The 22,853-nt window shown below is 38.1% G+C and overlaps 1 protein-coding gene across 1 annotated transcript in view; it reads right to left on the bottom strand.

Moving 5' to 3' along the window:
* CNTNAP2 (contactin associated protein-like 2) overlaps window positions 1-22,292 on the bottom strand; it is a gene marked incomplete at both ends in the record, with an annotated part of 148,741 nt that extends 126,449 nt beyond the window's left edge. Inside the window, one exon of the mRNA XM_010287238.1 lies at window positions 22,136-22,292. Coding sequence (XP_010285540.1) covers window positions 22,136-22,292 — 157 coding nt within the window. The remainder of the gene's footprint in view (window positions 1-22,135) is intronic.
* Between the last annotated feature and the right edge of the window lie 561 nt (window positions 22,293-22,853).

Below are 22,853 nucleotides of genomic sequence, written 5' to 3'. Positions count from 1 at the left end.
TGCAACTTTATCCATAGGTTAATTTCTTTATGGTCTTTTCATGTTTTTATGATACCCTTACCTCTTGTCTGCATGTGTGTATATCCACACATGTATTACAGTAACGGGGGAAATGAGAAAGGATACTAAACAAGGTACTTACTGAAGTTTTAAAAAATTGTATTCCTGCAATGTCTACAACTGTGTCACCCCCAGAGGCAGCTGGGTTCTGTGAGGCTGTAGCTAGAGATTCTCTCACTGCATTTACTCACAGCACTATGAGACAACTGAGTGACCGAGATTAGGACTTGAGCTACAGGGAAGGTATGTCATGCTATACTTTTTGTATTTGGCCAAATGCAGATGCCCTTGTTTAGAAAAATCTTTGTGCTGCACTGATTGTAGAATGTCAAGTATTTGTTTAGCACTTTGTTGACCACACTTATACAGGATAAGTGACCTGTTCAATTAGCCAGATCACTCCACTTTATTGCTCTGATGGATTGCCATTATCCTTCTTAGCCTTTGAGCTCAACTCACCACTTTTTCCTCAACAAAAGACTGAAGCAAACTTAGCAGAACTCACCATTCATTTCTTAATGCAATTGCCTCTGAGCTGAGCCTGTCTTTTCCTAGCACAGTACTCGATGAACTCCCCAAGACCTTTTACTGTATAGTGTGCTGTCACAGCCCTGACTGCGTGGACTGAAAAGGCTCTGGACCTCGGGTTTCTAACAGCCTGTGACAACATGGTCATGGCCAAAGGAGGCTGATGATTAAGTGGGTGAGAAGCCCTAATACCTACCCGCCCCCATTTCCCTAAGAATGGTGCTTTTCAGGACTCCAAGGAATCCTGGGTAGACCTTATGGAGAAGCGGACCCTGAAGCAACTGAGTTGTACTTCTCTGATCATTCAGGCAGTGGCATTTTTATCAGCATTAGGTGAAGACAGAAATTAAAATGTAATCATTTGGGTCCAAAGCCTAGGGCCCAGAGTATTTGCAGCTGGTGCACTGAGAGTCTTGACAATGTTGTGCTGCATTTTAATGGAATAAGTATGTTAATTTGCCAAATGTTGATCTATCTTTTCTGATGGTTTAAATGTAGTTTATGGCAGATGCTTCTTGCCTTAAAACAAGTCTATGCTATAAAAGTTGTCTCATGGATGTAGGGATACCAAGAAGTCTATCACTTCTACTTGTAAGCAAAGACTACGCAGGCAACGCAGGAGAGGCTGTAGTCACTGAGGACAGCTATGGCAGACAGCTGCATCACCTAATCTTCTACAGGATCTGATCACATCTGTACTTGTTTGATCTGGGAGAGAGGTAATTTTCTTCACAGCAGCTCCTATGGTGGTATGTTTTGGATTTGTCACCAAAACAGTATTGATAACACGGGAATGCTTTCGTTATCACTGAGCAGTGCTTACACAGAGTCAAGTCTTCTCTGCTTCTCACACTGCCACGCCAGCGAGTAGGCTGGGGATGCATAAGACGTTGGGAGGCAACACAGCTGGGACAGCTGACCCCAACTGACCAAAGCGATACCCCATACCATATGACATCACACTCAGCAATGTGGGAAGAAGGAGGAAGGGGGCTTTCTAGAGTTATGGTGTTTGCCTTCCTAAGCAGCCATTACATGTGATGGAGCCCTGCTTTCCTGGAAATGGCTGAACACCTGCCTGCTGATGGGAAGTAGTGAATAAATTCGTTATTTTGCTTTGCTCATGCATGCAGCTTTTACTTTACCCTTTACTTTAAACTGTCTTTATCTGAGCCCATGAGTTTTTGCACTTTTCCAATTCCCTCCTCTCTCCCAATGAGGGAGTGTGAGCAAGCAACTGTGTGGTGTTTAGCAGCCTACTAAGGCTAAAGCACAACAACATCTCAAATTAGGAAGAATTTGTTCTTCCCGAATATTCTCACTTGAAAGCTATTCCAGAACTTCATTTATGATGGTTAGAAATCCTGCTTTCCAGGTTTAATATATTTGTAAATATTTGAGTGAAAGGACACTATTTTTTTGTTCATCAGTGTCTGCTAGTATAAATATTTCTTCCTCACTCATGTTTACTTCTGTGTATTTTTAGAGAAAATGATACTACTACGTTTTAGCACATTAGGAGATGGAAGACAATGTGAAGACAAGTAAGCTGCTGCTAACCCCAACTATTGTGTGCACATAACACTGTGCAAAGATTGTAGTTCAGCCCTAAAAAGTAGCCTGACTCCATGGGCAAGAACCATGGCTGAGCAAATAAGCCTTGCCAAAAGCCTTCTGAAGAACGTAAGAAGTCCTGTAGGATCGGAACAACAGTCCACCTGCTCCATCATCCTGTTGTGAGATGCTACTTCAGCGCAAGCAAGTGAGTGTGGCCACATTCACCTTTCACTCCCCTACCATCTACCATGTGAGGTGGGTGTTGGTCTCTTCTCCCAAGTAACTAGCGATAGGACGAGAGGAAATGGCCTCAAGTTGCGACAGGGGAGGTTTAGATTGGATATTAGGAAAAGTTTCTTTACCGAGAGTGGTTAAGCATTGGAACAGGCTGCTCAGAGGCAGTGGAGTCACCATCACTGGAAGTGTTCAAAAAATGTGTAGACGTGGCATTTCAGGACATGGTTTAGTGGGCGTGGTGGTGTCGGGTTGATGATTGGCCTTGATGATCTTAAAGGTCTTTTCCAACCTTAATGATTCTATGATTAACAATGTTACAGGGTGCACAATCACTTACAGTATCCATTGATGGACCTGTTTTCCATGAATCTGTTAAATCTTTTTCTGAACCTACTAGTGATGTCTGCTTGCACAGCTTCCTCTGGCAGCAAGTTCCAGAAGTTTACTAGTGGCTCTATAAGGTAGTACTTTTTTCCCCCACCTGTTTTAATCTGGTCTTATACCAATTAACAGGTCTGTACTAGCTTTTGGTGTCTGTGCTATGCTCCTATGCACTGTGTAGGTATGTTAACAGTGTTCTATTGTATGTGAACTTCTCTTCTTGTTTTTCCTTTATCAAACAACAAAAAGTGGCCCCATGTTCATGCAACAACAATATTCGATGAAATTATCCCAGTTCCTTCTGAGCAAGGTATTACACTGCTTGAAGGCAGATCTTAAGGGCACAAAATAAACAGAGAATCAATGAGGAAACTATGTTCATGTATCTTTAAGGAAAGGGAGTTCAGAAACAGAAAGGTATGAATTAATTGTTTTCAAAGGTCTTCAAACTGTTTTCTGTGGTCTTCAGAAAAAAAATTATTTACAAATAATAATAATATGTTGTAAGATTATAGAGGACTCACTGACAATCAACACAACAGAACCTGGAGGTTTGCAGATACATTCTTCAGCTGTATTAGTATAATTTATACTAAGCTTATAAGGGTTTATACACAGTAGTAAGTGATTTGCAAGCATTAATGCATCAGAAGCGGAAACTGAAATCATACAAGAATCATGAGGAGGTAGGTGCTATAAATATCAGAAGTACATCACTAGAAAGTTCTTAAGAAAGTCAAATAAGTTGAGAACGTTAAGGAAGGGCAGATATAAAAGATCAACTGATTTGCTGAACTCTGGAACAGCTGAATAACCACTTAACTGAACCTTCAGTAAGCATTAAAGAAACTAGTAAAAAAACCCCCAAAAATAATGTTAGAATAAATAATAACAGTTTTACATTTCCTGAATTATGGGATAATATTCATTCTAGATCAACAACGGGAGTAAGCATGAAGTGGTCAAGTGGTCGAGTCTTTTAAAAAAATGCCCTTGAAATCATTAAAATAAGATATCTTTTGTTTTGCTTTAGTTTCCTACAAAGAAAGAAAACATACATTTAATGTAATTTCAAAATACTTTCCCATTTTGCTTACAGGGGCAGCCTCCAGTTTTCATCATTCAATTATGCCGTGACATAAGACTTCCAATTTCCATTTTCCATTCCCCCATTTCTGTTTCATGTTCACTTCCTTGACTGAAGATGAAAAGATTTAAGAAAATAGAAGATTAGATGATTTAGTACCTCCATGTAACTTGCATTTCCTTGAGATTAGGTCTTTTCTAGGGAGTTGTAATCAAAATAAAAGTCAATATGCATTCTGGCAGTTCTATTATGCATTATTTACATCTTCTTTTTGTGTTGAGAATCCTTGAGATATGGTTAGCCACCTTGTTTTTTAGGGAATCCTGAATGACAGTAGACAATGCTTCTAATCATTATTCATTCTACTATCCTTACAAATATCTAGTAAGTATAAAATAAGTGCTGGTCCCCAACTAAGCGCCTACCAAAAAACAATCTATAGTTTGTGAAGATGACAGGCCTTACCAGGTATTTGAGGTCTTTTTTGGAAGGAAAAAATTGAGAATATTTATGTGTAAATGTGACAAGGATATCTGCCTTAGCAACTTAAAGTTATGTGAAGTGTCCAGATGGATGGAGAAGATGTATATGAGATCATAGATTAAAAAAAAAATTGATGCAGTTCCCCAAGAAACACAAAATTATGATGAAGTGTCAGCTTTCATTCTTTGCAGTTTTAGTGGCAATCCCTTTTCTAATGAAGTAATAGGATGCAGCAGTGCTAATAAAAACTCCCTCAAAATCTTCAGCCCTGGAGCCTGCCTCTCTATAAAGTCCCCAAACGTGGGGAAAAGCATTCTCCGTTCTCTATACTAACGATGCACTTCTATTGCTAATGATGAGAAATGGAATCAATTTCCTAGTGTTTTGAATATGCTGTCCTTTGGATAAAGCTGGTTTTCTTCCAAATGAATCCATACAGTCTATATTATAAGAGATTGTTTCAAAATATAGCTTTTTGATCTAAATAATTCCAGACCAGTGTTTAGTGAGGTCCATTATAGAAAGTTCAAATACATATTTGATTTAAACTACTTTGGGAGTTTTCAGAGAGGTTCCATGCTGTTGTATTTCCAGCTGGTGAAACAAGCCTCTCCATTTGGCAATACTACTTTCTTCCTACCTTGACAAGAGTGAAGGTGCTGTCTAAGTGGACAACTGCTTAAGAAAAAGTGGCATTGCCACACCTGTAATTTCTGCACATGTCTGCAACTAGACAAAGGAGACCTCTGAGTCCTGCAGGAGCACGACTGTCATGCTATGGTATTGATTGACCATAGTGGAAAACCTGAAACAATGCATTATTAGCTGGTAGTTTGTATTTCCTTTTGAACATCTATGACTTATCTTTGGTATTTCCAAATAAAAGTGAGTTGCACAAGTGTTCCTGGTCACAGCTAGCAAGTGTAAGCAACTCTGTAAGAGTGCCTAACAAATGTTTTTATCAAGTTGCAATTCATTTGCATTTCTTTGTGGTCAAGACAGACAGTAAGCTCTTAATTTAAACCAATCTCTAATTTTCAAAACATTTGGAGCTGATATTGGGATCTTTGTGGGTTTAGGAGTAGAAATCCATAAAAACAAGAATAGGCTATTGACACTTCTTTGACTGAAGCCACTAACATAGTTTGTAACATAGGTAAGTAATGAAAATAATTTTAATATACTTTTCTAGAAAATAAGCAGAAATGGCAAATATTCAAAAATACAAGCAGAGAACAAGTTACTGTACAGTATCTCTGCATTCTTCTCAAATAGACATGATAGTGGATGAAACCTGAAAGTGATCTATATTAGTCCTGAGACTTTGCTATCAAACCTTATTCTTAATAAATTATTTCTATAACAAAGATTTATTTTATGATGTGTTGTTAGTACTATTTCTCCTCTGAGGCAAGCATATGAGAGCTGCATTACTTATATTGACAATTACTAATTATTTTCTTTTAATGCAATACAGCTCAAGATCCCAGTGAGGATCAATGACCTATTATTATATTTGGTCTTTCATGACCACAAAGAAAGTCAGTACTTCCTCTAAATGTTTATAAGACCAAATTATGTGATTTCCATTTTCTGCTTTTTCACGTTATGTGTACATAATACGATGCAATGATGTACAGAAACTGTCAAAATAATGGCAATTGTAACAGTTAACTATTAGAAGTAATAGCCATTTTAGGATGAGTTTCTGCCGGACTGATCTTCCTGTGATTGACTTCCCACACCTTGCTTCTGTTGTTTCACTTTCTCACAAGCCCCATGTTTTTCACTCTTCAGCTCTTCCATTTTTCACCTATCCCCTAATTAAATCATACCGTATCATCTTCATTTTTCTCATTTCCTTTTGTTGGAGATGAGATAAAATGGAGATGAAAATAGCGCTTTTAAAAAATTCTCTTCATAGGAGACTTTACAAAGATTAACTATTGTGTCTGTATGGTTTTGACTCTCTTTTCATAGATTTTGTGTCTTTCTTCCCTCATTACCGGATTCTGACTACCACAGCTCAGTTCGTCAACTTTTGTTTTTATTTTTTGGCAAATTGAGTCTTTTGAGGGGATGTAAGAAAGAAAATCTTCTGTTGCCAATCGTCTCTGCCTTCCTGTCATTCTGCACATCCAGCATGAAAAGCCTCAGATAATTTTTCCAAGAATAAAAAAATTTCCTTCATATGAAGGTCAGATGACAAAACTCCACCAAAACAACTGTGTATAAGGCTTTTTATAAAACTTAGGTCGTAACGGTCTTTGTATAGATGCTGCTATACACATTTCTACAGTAAGTCTGAGTTGGTAGGCAGAAAAACCAAAAACATTATCTTCTTCATTGTACAACTAAACCAAAGATACAACTGCAGGTATAATCATCAACATATCAGTTTCCCCGTACAAACTTTCATTCACAAACATATTTCATTCACACAGTGTTACACTTACCACCTACAAATAAGTGCTCCATATAAAAATCTCTCAGTTAAAAGACTGAATCAGCATAAATATTGTAAGTAGTAAAAATAGAAGAGTAGCACAGGCATTCAAAAACCACACAGCTTAATTAGCAGCTGAAGCTGAACTACTACTCTGACAATGAAAGCTAGACCAAAATCATGTTTTGCCTACATTTTGATTCCTTGTATCATATGTTTCATCATGTTTGCAGATGGCAAGAGCAAAACTGACATAAAGCCTGGGAACAAACAGGCCCTGAATTTTACAGAAAACTGCAGGTTGCTCAGACTGCTTACATGCAGAAAGTGAACCAACTGATAATGCACCAGAAAACTGTTAAATTTGGCTAAGAAACAAGGCCAGCTGCCAGACAGATGAGAAAAAGTTTCCAGATGCCATTCTTTTTCCTATTTACTGAGGTGGTTTATAAATTTTTTTTTTTATTGTTTTGTTACAGTCTCTGCTAGGCAAATATGTATCAACAACAATAAATATATTTTGAATCACAGTACTCTGTGATTCATTTCACAGTACTCTGTGACTGTTGCATCATTTTTCAACTAAATCAAGTCCACAAATTTCAGGAACTACATGTAAACCAGCAACAGCACATCGTTTAACAATTATTGGTAGAAAATAACTGGAAGATCCCATTATTATGAAGCCTAACCCCTGCAGGCTCTACAACTGGACACTTCAACATTCAGCTTGGACAGCTTGTTGGATATATTAGAGTTAAAAAGTTATTCCTTACCTTTTTCCTATAAATGCAATAGGAAATTAAAATCTAAAGCATGTATTAGGAGTATGCAGTAACTCTCAATGCCTTTACCTACTTTAGTTTTTTTTCATCATCTCTATAACTATAGTGCTCTTCCATTGCAACAAGGAAGATACCTGATTCCACAAAAGGTTGTTAGAAACACCTGAACTAGTCAGCAATAGCTGTTTTAAATAAAATGTTCCAGTCTTTGAAAGAGTCCCTGTTGTCCTTACATCATCTCCATATTACAACAAGCTATGTGTGTTTATAGGTATATATAGGCACACATATGCATATACATAAATGCACATACAAAGAGGTAACCAACTCAAGCTGAAACATGGGAAATTCCAGTTAGATGTAAGGAAAAATTTTTCATCATGACAGTGGTCAAACACTGGCACAGGTTGTCCAGCGGGATTCTGGAATGTCCATCCTTGAAGGTTGCCCGGGTGTCAGCCAGGATAGAGTTAATTTTCTTCACAGAAGCTAGTGTGAGGCTGTGTTTTGGATTTGGGATGAGAAAATGTTAATAATGTGCTGATGTTTTGAGTTGTTGCTAAGTAGTCAAGGACAGTCCAGCTTCTCGTGCTGGCCTGCCAGCAAGAAGACTGGGGGTGCACGGGGAGCTGGGAGGGGACACAGCCAGGACAGCTGGCCCAGGCTGGCCAAAGAGATATTCTCTACCATACAACATCATGCTCAGTATATAAAGCTGGGACAAAGAAGAAGGAAGGGGTGGAGGGACATTTGGAGTTACAGCATCTGTCTTCCCAAGAAACCATTACACGTGATGCAGCCCTGCTTCCCTGGAGATGGCTGAACACCTGCCTGCCCATGGGGAGTGGTGAATGAATTCCTTGTTCTGCTTTGCTTGTGTGCACGGCTTTTGCTTTACCTATTAAACTGTCTTTATCTCAAACCATGAGTTTCCTCACTTTTACTCTTCTGGTTCTCTCCCCATCTGACCGTGGGGGAGTGAGTGAGCGGCTGCGTGGGGCTTAGTTGCCGGCTGGGGCTAAACCACGACAGAGGTGTTCAGGACTCAAATGGACACAGCCCTCAGCCACCCAGTGTGATTCCAACATCCCTGAGCCAGATTAGATGACCCCTGGAGGCCACTTCCAGACTGAATTACTCTGTGATCTGATGAGCGAAACCTAACTAACCCCAAAGAGTCTCTGAATTGATTTATCTTTAGCAAAAGTATTTAATAAACTGAAGCTTCTGCTGCCCAGCTCAGTTTCCTCAATGACCTGCTCAGTTCTTTACCTTACAGTTAAGCAAATCAATGTTTATCTTTATTCCAAACATCTTTTTGCTTTTCTCCAGTTTTCAGAACAGAAGATGACTGTATTTCCTCTTCATCCTTTAGGTCTGTTCTGTTTCCCAATTGTCACATATGGTAATTTAACAGTTAATAAAGTTATATTAGTAATTAAGCTAATATTTCTGAGTTTTCTGTTCACTTTTGCCATCATCTATCTGCTATCTTGATTCAAGGGATTTACATCAGTTGATATTATCTATTTTGTTGTCTTTTTGCACAGTCCTTAAGGGAACTCACAGTTTCTCTGCTTTTAATGTCAGTAATTAAATACTTCTTGTTCTGGGCTTTTTTACTGAACAAAATGGCAGCAGGAGGTAACGTCAGTTTTAAGAGCATTATTTATAGGTATGTATGCTGTACAAATTAGGATTTTGCATTTTATTCCTGGGTCTCATGAAATCCTTTAAACATTTCTGATACAATTTTTTTTTCAGGAACAATGGATAAATATCTTAGATTTGACATAAGTACTTATGTATACGCTTTTGCAAAATGTTTTAACTCAACAATCAAGCTGTTGACCGCTACATTTTGTGACATTTTATGTCATACCCAGCAAATAACTGGTTTTAGACATCAGATTACATGGTTAGTGAGAGCATTTTAGATGTTTCTTTTTTTTAGAAATAATAATTGCAAATTCATTTATGCTTTTCCAATGACAACACAAAACTTTTACATCATAGATATAATTTTTTATATTTGTTTTATTTTTTCTTTATCACATTTTCTAACAGTGTCAGCAGATTTTATCTTTATATTTGCCTGCTTGCTTGCAAATTGGCTTTTTCTTAATTTTCATTTGGCTCTACTTTCTCTTTAACAATTTACATAAATAAATATATATACACTCAGGTATTTCGATAAAGGCAACTAAATAACTGAAGCAGCAACCCCAACTCATAACTCAAGAAAGATTTTGTTTCCCTCAATCTACATTTAACACAATCTTGTAAACAACTTCCAACTGACCAAAAGCCAAGCAAAATATGGTATTTGTTATAATGTAAAGGAATATACATTATTAGCTGTCCTGAGATACTGGTTTAGACAGAGCAATTTCTTCCCAGTGAAACATTTCCTCTTCTTCAGTGAAATATGAAAAAAGACAACACCTGAATCCCATTTGCAAGCTTGCTCATATAGACACTTTTAGTGTAAAGAATCCACGTAACATTTTAATGCCAAGTTAAAGACTGTTGAAAATAAGATGAGTTAAAAATGCAACAAATTACCTTGGACTTTACAGAGTCTCCATTGCATACTCAGACAGCTCTTATAAACTTTGAGGGATCTCCAGGGATCTTATTTCCTACATTTACTAATTTTCATCACTATAGTGTTCTGCATGTGAACAGGAGGCAGAGGAAAGACAAATAGCTGGAGAATTGGAGGGGTTGTGGCTAGGACAAAATGTCTAGCCGTGATTAATTACAAATAAGTAGTAATTTGGAAAGCTTGGGGCATTCATTGATTATGCAACACACAAAAAAACTGCCCAAAGCAGGAAGGAGACATGAATGGTAACTAAGATAAAACCACACCTGGTCCAAGATATTCAAACAATTTATAGAATTTAAACCTCTATTACAAGTCTAACTAAAAAAAAGAAAAAAAGTTAAAGCAGTTTCTTGCTTTTCTCTTGGTATTAGAACCAAGCCTGCTCAATTTGCAGACTTTATGAGAGGTTCCTGGATTGCTTTGAGTGTTATAGGCAATGCAAGCAGCCTTCCTCTTTAAAGTTAAATAACGCATTACGCATATAACAATAGTTCCCAGGCAAATAGCCATACTGCAGATGACTCTTGCCTTTTTGTTTTCTTTATCAGGTCTTTTCCAGTGCTAAGAATCTGCTGGGCAAAATGAGAAAAGGACAAAGAAAGATTCTCTAAATGCTGAAGTTTTGCAACTACCTGAGTGATGAACTGACATGATATTTTGATCAGTGGCTCTGAAGAAAATATCCCCATCAAGTCTGGGACCTGATACAAAAAAATGTATCTTAAGGGTTTTGGGGCTCTCTCTGTGCTGCCTACGCCCCTTCCCTCCTCCCTACCCGCCCACCCCCATCTCTCTCTCATATGATTACTTCCTCTTTCCCCCTTATAAATATATATATCCTAGTACACAAAATAACAAACAGTGAAAACTAATATATCTTTTGTTCACACTGGAGGCTTAATACTTTCTGCTTGATGAACTCCCTTGTGATTGTTTCAGCTAAAATATGACTGCTAATAGTAATAACAGCCAAGCATGCACTGCAGTCTTCATCTACCCTGTAACACAGGTTGTCACAGATTTCAGATATCTTCTACATAGCATTGCACTGATTCAGAAAAAAAAAGCCAGGGGAGTCCTACAATGTAAGAAGAAAAGAAAAACACTCTCTTCAAGAGCTAAGCAATGTCAGGCACTGAGTGAAATACTGGTCAGCACGGGGGTGGTTTCATCTTCATAGCACTGCACTGAGGGCAGAGTCATTACTCTTTAAGTTAGCACACAAATAAAAGGAGGAGGAGGAGAAAATAACTGGCAGCTGAAAGTTCTGTAGTGCACAGTGCTCAGCATACTCTGCCCTTACCTGACAAGCTGCGACAGTAAGGTCATTTACTTTAAAGTTAAGACCATAAGCTTTTCTTTCAGACTAAAAATTCTGTATGTTTGTAGGCAAGACATAGCAGACATTTTTGCTCTTGGTCACTTGATTTGTTACTCACACTAATCATGAAGTTTAGCAACACAATACAAATATGCTGGGAATTATATTTTAAATCATCTCTATGGTAGAAAAAAAACCTATCTGCATTTTTACCTGCTAATTCTTAAGACTCTCACAGATTTCTTAAAATAGTCAAAAAATGATGGAATGTTTCCAACAATAGCAAGAATATCCCAGAGAGTAACAATTAGAGATACCTAATTCTGACTGATAGATTTTTTTCAGCGCCACTGTTGAGTGGTTCTGTAACTTAAAAAGATCTGGATGAGACCAGCTGTCTGTTACAGGCTGGAAATGAGGTCAGCTGAAAACTGGAAAACCTGAACAGCAACACTCAGAAGTGAGGTCAGCAGCAGGATGAACACTCACTTTTTGTCTCACTTTTGTCTCAGCGATTTACAAAGCAAATTAATAAACAAGAATAACATTTTGTCAACACTCTCCCCTTCAAGTTAATTCATTACTGCTAGCACTGAATGATGAATGAACAATGGGAATCATCTTCATTCTTAGCAGGTTGCTAGAGCTCAACAATTTTTACATATGCAGCAAGGTAAAAGACTGCTCTGCATGATGCATGAAGAAGTACATCTCTTTCCTCATCCTCAGCTATGCTAGTTTTGTATTGCTTGCTGGATGAAAAATTATAGTAATTGCAAAATAAGCACACAGAACTGGATATATAACACCAAGTAAGAAGGTGCCATTTTAACAAAGATAAGGCAGATTGACAAACAGTTTTTTAATGTCACATCAATGTCCACATTTTCTTGTGCTTTCAGTTTTGGAGAAAGCTAATTCTTTGTTCCTCAGCTGTAGTGAGCCACAAACATTAAGGGAAATGCTTTCTTTAATGTCATGGGATGACATTAAATGAGTGGGATGACAGTTAAACATCAAGTGGTATCAGATTGTTGTAAACAAGGCCACAATCCAGTCCCAAAGGTGAATAATACAGAAGGAAAAAAAGAGAAAACAGGAGTATTGTTTGCAAGTTTCATGATTCATTGAATCCCCAAACTCCTAATGCCCTCAACATGTATTAGTTCAGGCTGCAAATCTGTCAGGTCCCATGAGCTACATACACATGGCTGTTGTCAGTACTTGCATGGAACACCCTCTAAAGGAGAAAGAGCAATCTAGGTGATCCTGTGTTTGCCCAGATCCTGGACTACAGCTGCCAGCTGCATTAGCTATGCATCAGCTATACATTAGCTATGCATTAGCAATACAATGTTAGGGGTAACTCCATGGCAGCAGGTACTGTCTTTCAAAGTCTACATAAAACCAGTGGCCTGAACACGTACTTTGCAAGAGATGCTATGCCCTTCATCTGCCTTCAAATTAACTTTTAAATCACTCACATTAGTCTTGCGTACCTATTTATGATAGTATGAACACTGAGGAAAAAACAGCTGTTTTGTGTTTGTAGACAACCTTGCCTAATAGAGCCTTGGTCTGCAGCTAGCGTCCTATGGCAGTACTGATGGACAAGTAAAGGAGAATTTGAAAGATGCTACTTAGCACATCAGTGGCATGGCCAAAGTGCTGGACGGAGTTAATCTCTCTACTTTATCATTTCCATCTCCCAAACGCTTAATCTGTTGTTACCAGCAACAAAAACATTGACTTCACTTGTGGGGGAAGCAGAAAAGAGGAATTCATAATGGACAAACAGAAGGCATATATGGTTTCTATAAAAGAAAATACAGAACAGGTTATAAAAAAAAGTGGACAGAATTCACTTTGTGGGAAGATTCCACATTTTTTGTCATGCAAACTCTGTTTCAGTATTGCACAACAGTTACAGCTAATGAACACAGCTGAGAAATGCAGAACAGGCAGAAGCCTATTTAATACTCAGTCACTTGAACCTTTTCCCTACTGGAGTAGTTTTAATGGCCAAACTATAACTAGTAAAAATGAACTTCCTGGCTTCTGGCTCTCTGCTTCTCTGTGCTGAAAGTTTCAGCTCAAATCTATCAATCATGTGGGAAAAAATGTACTACCAGCTGTATTAAATCTAACATTTCCTAATGTTTAAGTGCTTGACTTTCTGTCTTTAGTGTTCCTCTTCATGCAGATTTTTATTCGGTGCCATTACATACTGTCATAGTGCTAAATTTTGATCGACTGGAATTATCTTAACACTAGGTGCCAATGTCAATGTACAGAGGAACTCTGAAAGGTAATCCTAAAAACCTACAAAAGGTTGTCTGGATTTGTGAGACTACAAAAAAACCAACCATATGAAGTAATGCAAGTTGTCAGCTAAGCTTCCCTGCCCACAAAACTAGATTATTCCTTAAGCATAACTAAAAAATAAATGTTGATATTTCAAATCTTATATGGTGAACAGATGTAATTACTGCACACAGTTACAACACAAAAGACAATTACTAATTATGTTTTCTGGTCTGTCTTGTCAAAGATGGCCTTTAGGTGCTGCAAAAATGTTGAATTACAGTTTTCAAAGTCATGTGGCCTAATTCTACAAAATCTCCTCAATTTCTAAGAAATTGAGGTTCATAGTCTGTATCAGACGCCAGACAAAATGGCAGGCTATCATGAATCTTACTAGATAATTTTCTGTTCTTTTTTTTCCCTTTCTGGTTTCATGTAATACAAGCCAGTGTGTTTTCTTGTTAAATACAGGCCTCAATATTTTAGCAAAAATGTCTGTTTTGCCAGGTACTGCTTAAACAAATGGATACATTATATAAATACTTGATTTTTGTATGCAGTCAATCTGTCTGATTAAATTGGAAATTTTTCATATATATACATATGTTGGATGTTTACAGTCATGCATGTTCTTCACTGCAACTTCTATAGTCCTTCAAGTTTTTTTTTTAGGTATATTCATATTTGATCCCTTTTACTTCTTCAAGATTTCTCTACATAATGCTACAAATAGTAAGTAAATTTAATCAAAATGTAATCAAGTAGAGCCAATGATAAGTTCTCCATTTGGTTTTTGTTTTTGATTTTTTTTCACAGAAATCATATAACCTAGCCACTTTGATCACATAACACCTCTGTGGAAACCCCAGTTGCTGCCTAGATGGGAAAGCGATGGTAAAAAAAATCCAAAGACATTGTCAGCAGCTTCTAATGAAGGATAGGAGAGCCTGTGTGATTTAACTAGCTAGTTCTCTCTACATCAGCAGCTCTATTACCAAGAGTGCACAACGTTAAAGGACAGATGGATTTTCAAAAGTGTCTAAGGGATTTCAGTGGGAATTAGTATTTACTATACTTAAGCCTTGATGCCCATCAATAGCTCCAGGAGCCTTTAATATCCTACTAAATCTGGCTACAAATGGCCTACCTGTCATTGCCACAGCCACAGGCTGGCATTTCAATGTTCACCCATATTCCTGTCACTCCAACAACACATGTCAATCTGAGCTCTGTTTAATCATCTTTTCCCATGACCTGAAACTTTCTTCTGAAACCGCCATTGTAGGAAAAGAGTTGTGAAGGCAAGGGGCGATGTATCTTGCAGAGTGTTCTGGCAAACACCTCACAAAAATAAAGTAATTTTGCAGGCTTTGGAAAAAGAAACTTTAATTTCCATACTGTGACAGATGATAAACAAGAAAATGAGTCTCCCTCCTTCTGTTTTCACTGCTCATTTCCTCCATTTGTCCAAACCACTGCTATCTTCAAATTGTCCTTAATCCCTTTTGATCATCTTTAGGGCGACCAAATAGTTCTTGAAAGATTAGCAGTCACATCAGTAGTCGGCAGTGAAGTCTGTGCCCTATTCTGCAACATGAAGTGCATCCTCATCAGCAAGTGCTAAAGGAAAAAGTTTCTTATGTCACCTTTTCCCAATAAATCCACGCACGTCATCATATAATGTCTTCCCACATATTGTAGCTGCTACGTAAGAAAAAGTAAGGAGCCTGTGGTGTAGAAACTTTGGCCAATCTGGGTATTTAACTGACTTTAGGGTCAAAGGAGAACAGGAACCAAAAGTTCTCTGCAGATGTTTTTTTTTTTTTTTTGCTACATTTGCTACTTAACTGATACAGTTTGTCTACCTCTACAATGGCAGCCATTTTTAAGGAACTGCATGAATGGTAATAATAATATTTTTATTAAAATAAGAGAATGTGGTCTTTTTTTTTTTAAAACCTAACATTTTACCTAAAATTACTCATTTGAAGAAGATTTTGTTTAACAGCAACCCAGAGAAGTTCTTGCTACTAACAACAGCAATCTCAGTAAAGTTTATTCGCTCAAGATTGAAGCAATCTGGCTTTGAATGTCAACCACACACTCTTTAATAAATGATCCTTCTTAGCAAGAAAAATAAACCCTTTTTTATTATCTGATTCACTTTCTTCTGAATTAATTTCATTTTGGACACAAATAATGGATAATTCGTGACTAAGCTTCATTTTGGTAGGATTGCTCTGGGGTGAAGTTCTTTCCACCTGTGTGCTTGTTTCTTTATCACGACAAACATGGTTACTTAATATTTACATTGCAGCAACAACATGGGCTTCCCTTAAGAACCAGGTTCTATTTTAGATGATGTATGCAGATATACAGAAATTTGAATTCCGTATCTCATATCCCCTGCCAATATCTACTGTTTGGCTTATCTGCCATCCAGGCCTGATAATCAACACATTAGGCATGCGCTAAATAGGTCTACAACTTACAGAATGCTCTTTTCTCTTCTATTCAGACAGACAACATGCACAGTTGTTCAGTGGACTTTTAAAAAGCATTAACAGAAAAAACGTCCAGATTTAAGGTACATAGAGCCTATGGTGTAAGCTAGTCCATGGTAAAAATTAGACTGTAAGTGAGTTCATAATTAACATAGCTGTTTCTGTACTTACACAAAATTACTCAAATACTTGGTTAAAAAAATAAAATCAACCACAAAATTTAGGAAAAACAAATATTTCAGGCTGCTTAAAGAGCTTTAATTTGTTCCCTGTACACCATGATACAGTCCTTGACTGGTCACTGATTATTATTTTTTCCAGAGGACTACAGAATTATTCATTACAGGAGGCAGACGATACTCACTGAGTAAAACACTGCTCACTATCCTAATTTAATCTCATGCTTTGCTATGTGGACCCCATTTTATATTTAATGTGTATTTCAACTCTTTCTATAAAAACTGCATTTTCTCATTGGATTTTCTATAGTGCTCGTTACTACAGTAGACGATTCCTCCATAAATCTACCTATCTATGCAATACCTCCATGAGGTGAGTATCTGTCATCATCTCCATTCTACAGATTAGATGTTAAGGCTGAAAGATGTTAAGGTTAAAAGCACATATACATTTTTAGTGCTCAATCTGAGCCAAGATGTCTACAAGTATGTTTGGTTTTGGTTGTTGTTGTTGTTTTGTTTTGTAGGACAGCATTAGATACATTCAGAGAGAGTCATTACTTATTTCAGTTGCAGCTGTGAATGTTTGGTATTTCCACAAACTGGACCTCTGGGTTTCTAGTTAGATACCCTGAAAATTAGGATCAAACTAATGACTGCTCCGTGAAGAAATTGTTTATGAATGTTATCAAACATCACACAAGACTGTCATTCCAGAGGCAGAGTTAGAAGCCAGATCTCCAGGGTAGCATTCTCCTGCCTTTGCTATGAGATCATTCATCAAATTGCAATTCCCTTCTTCATTTCTAACACAATTTCTAACTTCTACAATAAAAATTGTGGACAATATTCTACTTACACTATATCATTCTGATTCAGCTTGACTCACTCTTCAATGGCTCCCGAACCTCCTTTAAAAAGAGTGCCCGCACTTCAAAATCTGAATCTCTGCACTGAATCTCTTCTTCTTCACCTTTCATTCCCACAATTTCCACTCAGCTGACTTCTTTTCCCATTTTACTTCTTTCCCTTTTCTAATATAGTTGTTAGAGTTCTAATACAGTAGGTCTACCTACTGCCTTTTCCCCACTGTGTCTTCTCCCCTCCAAAAAAAAAAAAAATCAGATATAAACTTTTTTCCACATTGTCTGGGCATGAGCAGAAAATCATTGTGGGCATACCACTACCAAATGCAGTGCTCCCAGATATGGCCAAGACACACAACTACTGAAAGTCCCACCTGGGCCCAGTTTGGCATTTATTCATCCCTTCTGTTTTAGGGGACTGTAAGTTCTTCTAAAATAAGTTGTGCTGATAAGCTAGGGTGACAGCTGTGGCAAGCCACTTTGTCAGTCTGTGAGCTGAGACTTGTCTGCTCATCATAGCTGCAAAGATCCCTGTACTAATAGTAATTTCTACACTGTACTGGAATACCCATGTAACTCTATTTCAAAGGCTTACTACTGTCTATGTCATGATGCCTGGATTGTAGTTCTGGAGTTATCTCAGTCAGTCCTTGCTTGAGGATCCTTGCATCGTGCTCCCCTCTGTATCAAAGTAATGCTCCCAATATTCCTAAGCTAACACTTTTTTACCTCTAAGGCTAGAAGATATACTATAGTTTACACGATAGTTGGAATATGAAAAATTGTGTATGCAAAAGCAAGGTTTGAATGGATGTGATGGATGCATGCTTTCACGGGCTCTCTGAGCCTCTCAATGGCCTTTGCTCCTTCTAGGCTCCTATCGCTACCACCGGCTAAATCTACCCACTCCTGCCAATTGTCCAAAAGTGCTCTTGCAGATACTATGGTCCAAACCAGGAGCTGTTTTGCCATCACCAGAGTTGAGCACGTATGTGCTGGAGGTCCTGGTCTGGGGTGGCCCCTGCTGCCCCAATAACTGAAGTCAGTGAGGTCTCTTCACCTCTGGAGCTCACTTGGTTTTGATCAACCCGGATAGAGAAAATACCTAACTAGGAATTCTCAAAATAATACCAAAACCCAAAAGATATGACTTTGGAATGGGCTAGATTCAGCCAAAACTAAACTGCAAAAATGAATCTTGAACAAAATGGCCTTAAAAACTATAACGAGGCTTTCATTTCTTCTTGTGATTTACACACATCACAGACTAAAATATAATATCAAGTTGTATAACTATTTTTCATAAATTGTCCTGTAATATACAGTAGTTTCCGTAAAAAAAACCTGACATATATCCAGAGAAATACTGTATAAATGTCGTCTTGTTTGAAGTTCTGAGGAAACAGAAACAGTCTATCTGAGGAAACAGGAAACTGTGTATTTATTATGATAGCAATCTTATTTTAAATTTTAAAAAATCTAATAATTATATGAATCTATGTATTGGTAGGTTTCATAGAATCTCAGTGCATAAAGGGGGCATAGAGGTTACAGAAAAATATTATTTCGTGAATGCTGCTTATTAAATTACGATCTGTGACTCTTAGAGAAGCCACAAGAAGAGATCAAAAGTCAATGCTATTTCCCCCATGCATTTCCCTCAGCGTAAAAGAAAAGACTCAACATATGGTACAGAGGCTATTATTCATGGATACACATCCAATGCCTCAAGCAATGAAAACTGTAAGTGCTCCTAATTCTGCCATTATTGTAATTGTTATTTGTAATTGTTATTGCAATATCTTTCTTTTACCATTACCATTTTGTCACAGAACCAAACCTACCTCCCTCCTGCCACACTGCTGTAGTGCCTATGTTTGAGTCAGTCCTCTGACTTCATATTCTTCACTCTCTATATAATTCTACCTCTGAAGTTTGGCATCATGTCTGATTTCTCTCTCTCTAATATTGACTTCTCTGTCTCTGTGGTGTTCTACAATTCACCCCGCACCATAGCTGACAGCATACTATCCTAACAATGTCAAAGCTTATAGTGGCAATGTTTGATTTCCCACATCCTAATCTATCATTTTTGCAGGGCCTGGAAGATTTCATTTACTACTCTAATTCTGTATTTTTCATACTTCATTCTTGCAGATGACACTGAACTGGGAGGAGTGGCTGATATGCCAGAGGGTCATGCTGCCATCCAGAGGGATCATGACAGGCTGGAGAAATGGGCTCACAGAAACATTACAAAGTTCAATGGGGAAAAGTGTAAAATCTTGCACCTGGGGAAAAACAACCCCATGCACCAGTATATGCTGGGGGCCACCCAGCTGGGAAGCAACTTGGCAGAAAAAGCCCTAGGGGTCCTGGTGGATGTCAAGTTGAACATGAGCCAATGATGTGCCCTTGCAGCCAGAAAGGCTAATGGTATCCTGGGCTGCATTAGGCAAAGTATTGCCAGAAGGGCAAGGAAGGTGATCCATCCCCTCTACCCAGCACTGGTGAGGCCACACCTGGAGTACTGTGTCCAACTCTGGGCTCCCCAGTACAAGACAGAGGTGGAATTAGTAGAGAGAGTCCAATGAAGAGCCACTAAGATGATTAAGGGACTGGTGTTATAAGGCAAGCAAGAGTTAATCTATACAAATACAGATATAGCTGAGGTATGTTCTTTGTCTAGGAACAAGCTGACCATCCTTGAGCATGTCAGGAGTGGATAGTGAAGGAATTTCTAACCTCAATTCGGCTTCAAATCTGTCCTTCAAGATGGGAACAACCCGGAGTATGAGTGAACTAATTATGTAGTTAATCAGTATATTTAGAATAGTCAGCCGAAAGCATGATTAAGATGTATCCTTAACCGAACTATCATTATTGTAATACTAAAAACCACACCCACAGGTCAAGAAGACCCCAGCCCAGGTCAGATTCCCACCCCTGAGAATGTGTTGTATGTAGAAAAGATTGTGTAATTGTATGCAAATTCACTGACCAATTAGTGTGAGGAGGGGCTGCAGTAAGGTAGTGGCTATAGATAAGAATGTGTGTAAGAAACGCCATATAAGAAACATCCCTAGGTGTGCTAGCCTTGTGGCTCTGCCAACTGGCACCCAAACTTGCTCAACTTTGTTATAAACCGGTATCTCGACTCTGTGTATGAAATTGGCTTATTGCACACCAGGTAATGAATTCGCCTTTTTGGACAGCACTGGAGCATCCCTCCTATGAAGAGGAGACGTCTGGGACTGTTCAACCTGGAGAAGAAAAGGCTCAGGGGGGATCTCATCAATGTGTATTAATACCGAAGGGAGGGTACAAAGAAGAGAGAGCCAGACTGTTTTCGGTGGTGCCCAGTGCCAGGACCAGAGGCAGGAGGTTTCTTCTGAACATGAGGAAACACTTTTTTACTATGAGGGTGACCAAACACTGGCACAGGTTTCCCAGGGAAACTATAGAGTCTCCAACCTTGGAGATATTCAAAAGCCATCTAGACACAGTCCTGGGCAGTCTCTAGATGGCCCTGCTTGAACAGGGGGTTTGGACTAGATGACCTCTGAGGTCCCTTTCAGCCTCAATTATTCTGTGATTCTGTAATTCTCCCTACCCTTTTTTTTTTTTTTTAAATCCCTGACATACCACTAGAGTTCTGTAGTTCTATATTCATTAATAGCTGTATGACTTTCTCAATTAACACAAAATGGTTTATAAGCCAGTATAGATTCAATTACCAACAGGTTATTATTAATGGGAAAAGTGTTCATAAAATTATCGTTCCAACTGGTCACTGAACATTGCATACTATGTAAACCATGATGTTGCCTGTCATGACGAAAGAGACACAAACAGTTAAAGCTTACAAACAAAGCGCTTTAAGAGCACAGTGTGGGTCTCACACAAAATGATGATGAGCTTTACACAGTAGGTTCATTGTTAGAGTGTTTATGGGGAATATCAGAGATGCAGGTTTAATTCTCTTTTCTGCCTGAAGGGATTTAAACCCACATCAGTTACCTCACAGCAGACTGCCCCTGTTACCAGGCTGTAAAATACTCTGGGGTAGGACTTCCTCAGACCCTCTGTTAAAATTGTTCCACCTGGGATGAATCAATAACTATTTATTAGAGAAGAAATTAGAGCTCTCAGTCTCATCCCAAAGGGGCTATAGGTTTGTATTCTCAACCAACAGGCCAATGAATATTTAATTCTGTCATGCAAAGTGCCATAGCTTCCCCTGAAATACAGAGCCTCATTCCGTAATACTCTTTAAGCTTAGTTCTTGATACATTTTTCTCAAGAAAGATGGATAATGAGGGTTGTAGTCACTAGATGAGTGATATCTCTCACATTTTACCGGCTGATGCAGCAATAGTACTACAAAAAGGAGAAATCTGGGAAAAAAATGAAGTTGCAGAGATAAATTTAAATACTGCATTTTAATATGACTGAATGGAAACAAACTTTCATGGAAACCCAGAATGCTGGCCTCTCCTACTGGGACTTGATTATTCAACTTTAGCATCCTTTTCTATAGCTCAGTTGACTTGAAAACATAAATAAGCTCCGTTATATTTGACAGCCACAGATACTGTGAATAAAATGGAAATGAAAAGATGGATAGATACTTTGCAGTAGGAGGGATCACAAATACAGTCTTTTTTACTTCATTCTTCAGTAAGAAAGAAAATACATAAATAAAAAACATTCAGAATAATTGCAGTAGTTGTAAAAGTTAAGACACTGTGGTCATTATCACCCTGCCTTCTTGTAAATCACTCACCATTGCTTATAATCAGCATCACAGTTGCAGTAGTACTTGGGATCAGTACAGTTGCGTTCGATGCCGCAGGCACATTTTTGAATGCCAGGTCCTGATCCGCCCCAGTAGTAATGCTTCTCATTGGCTTTTCCAACCCACCAGGTATATGGATTTCCTTCTGCAAGGAATGAAAATGCAAGGTTATGATGCATCAAAGAGTTAGAGCTCCATAATGCATTAACTGGGCTCAGATGTTTAATATGCAGATGTTAACAACACATAACTGGATAGCCGTCCTGCATTTCTGGCAAACAAATGCATTCATTATAACTGAGCAATTCAAAGGACCTTGCCAGGTAAAGAAAACACATTTTCTTTTCTGTATTCACACAATTTATAATGATTGAAATTAATTAAATATTTTTTAACTTGTATGCTCTTGGTTTAGCTTTTTAATTGTTCTCAGTTTATATAATGAAAATACTTGGGCAGGATGCATAATTATTTTGAATTAATTTCAAATTCATATAGTAAGCCATCATATGGATTATTCAATATTTGACCACAAATGCTGCACAGAAAGACACATTCATTTTCTCTTTTTTTTAAAAAACAGCTTTTGATTGGAAATTAATCTGTCTTCACTGGAAAACAAACATGTTCATCATCCTCTCTCCAGCTGGTCCAAAGCAAAGTGTAAAGAGAGTCCCACTGGTTGAGAGAGTCCCTTGGGAGACAG

Source organism: Phaethon lepturus, unplaced genomic scaffold, assembly GCF_000687285.1.
Source record: "Phaethon lepturus isolate BGI_N335 unplaced genomic scaffold, ASM68728v1 scaffold5835, whole genome shotgun sequence".
Lineage (NCBI taxonomy): Eukaryota > Metazoa > Chordata > Aves > Phaethontiformes > Phaethontidae > Phaethon > Phaethon lepturus.
The sequence above is the reverse complement of the archived record's forward strand: the minus strand, read 5'-3'. Positions and strand labels throughout refer to the sequence as shown.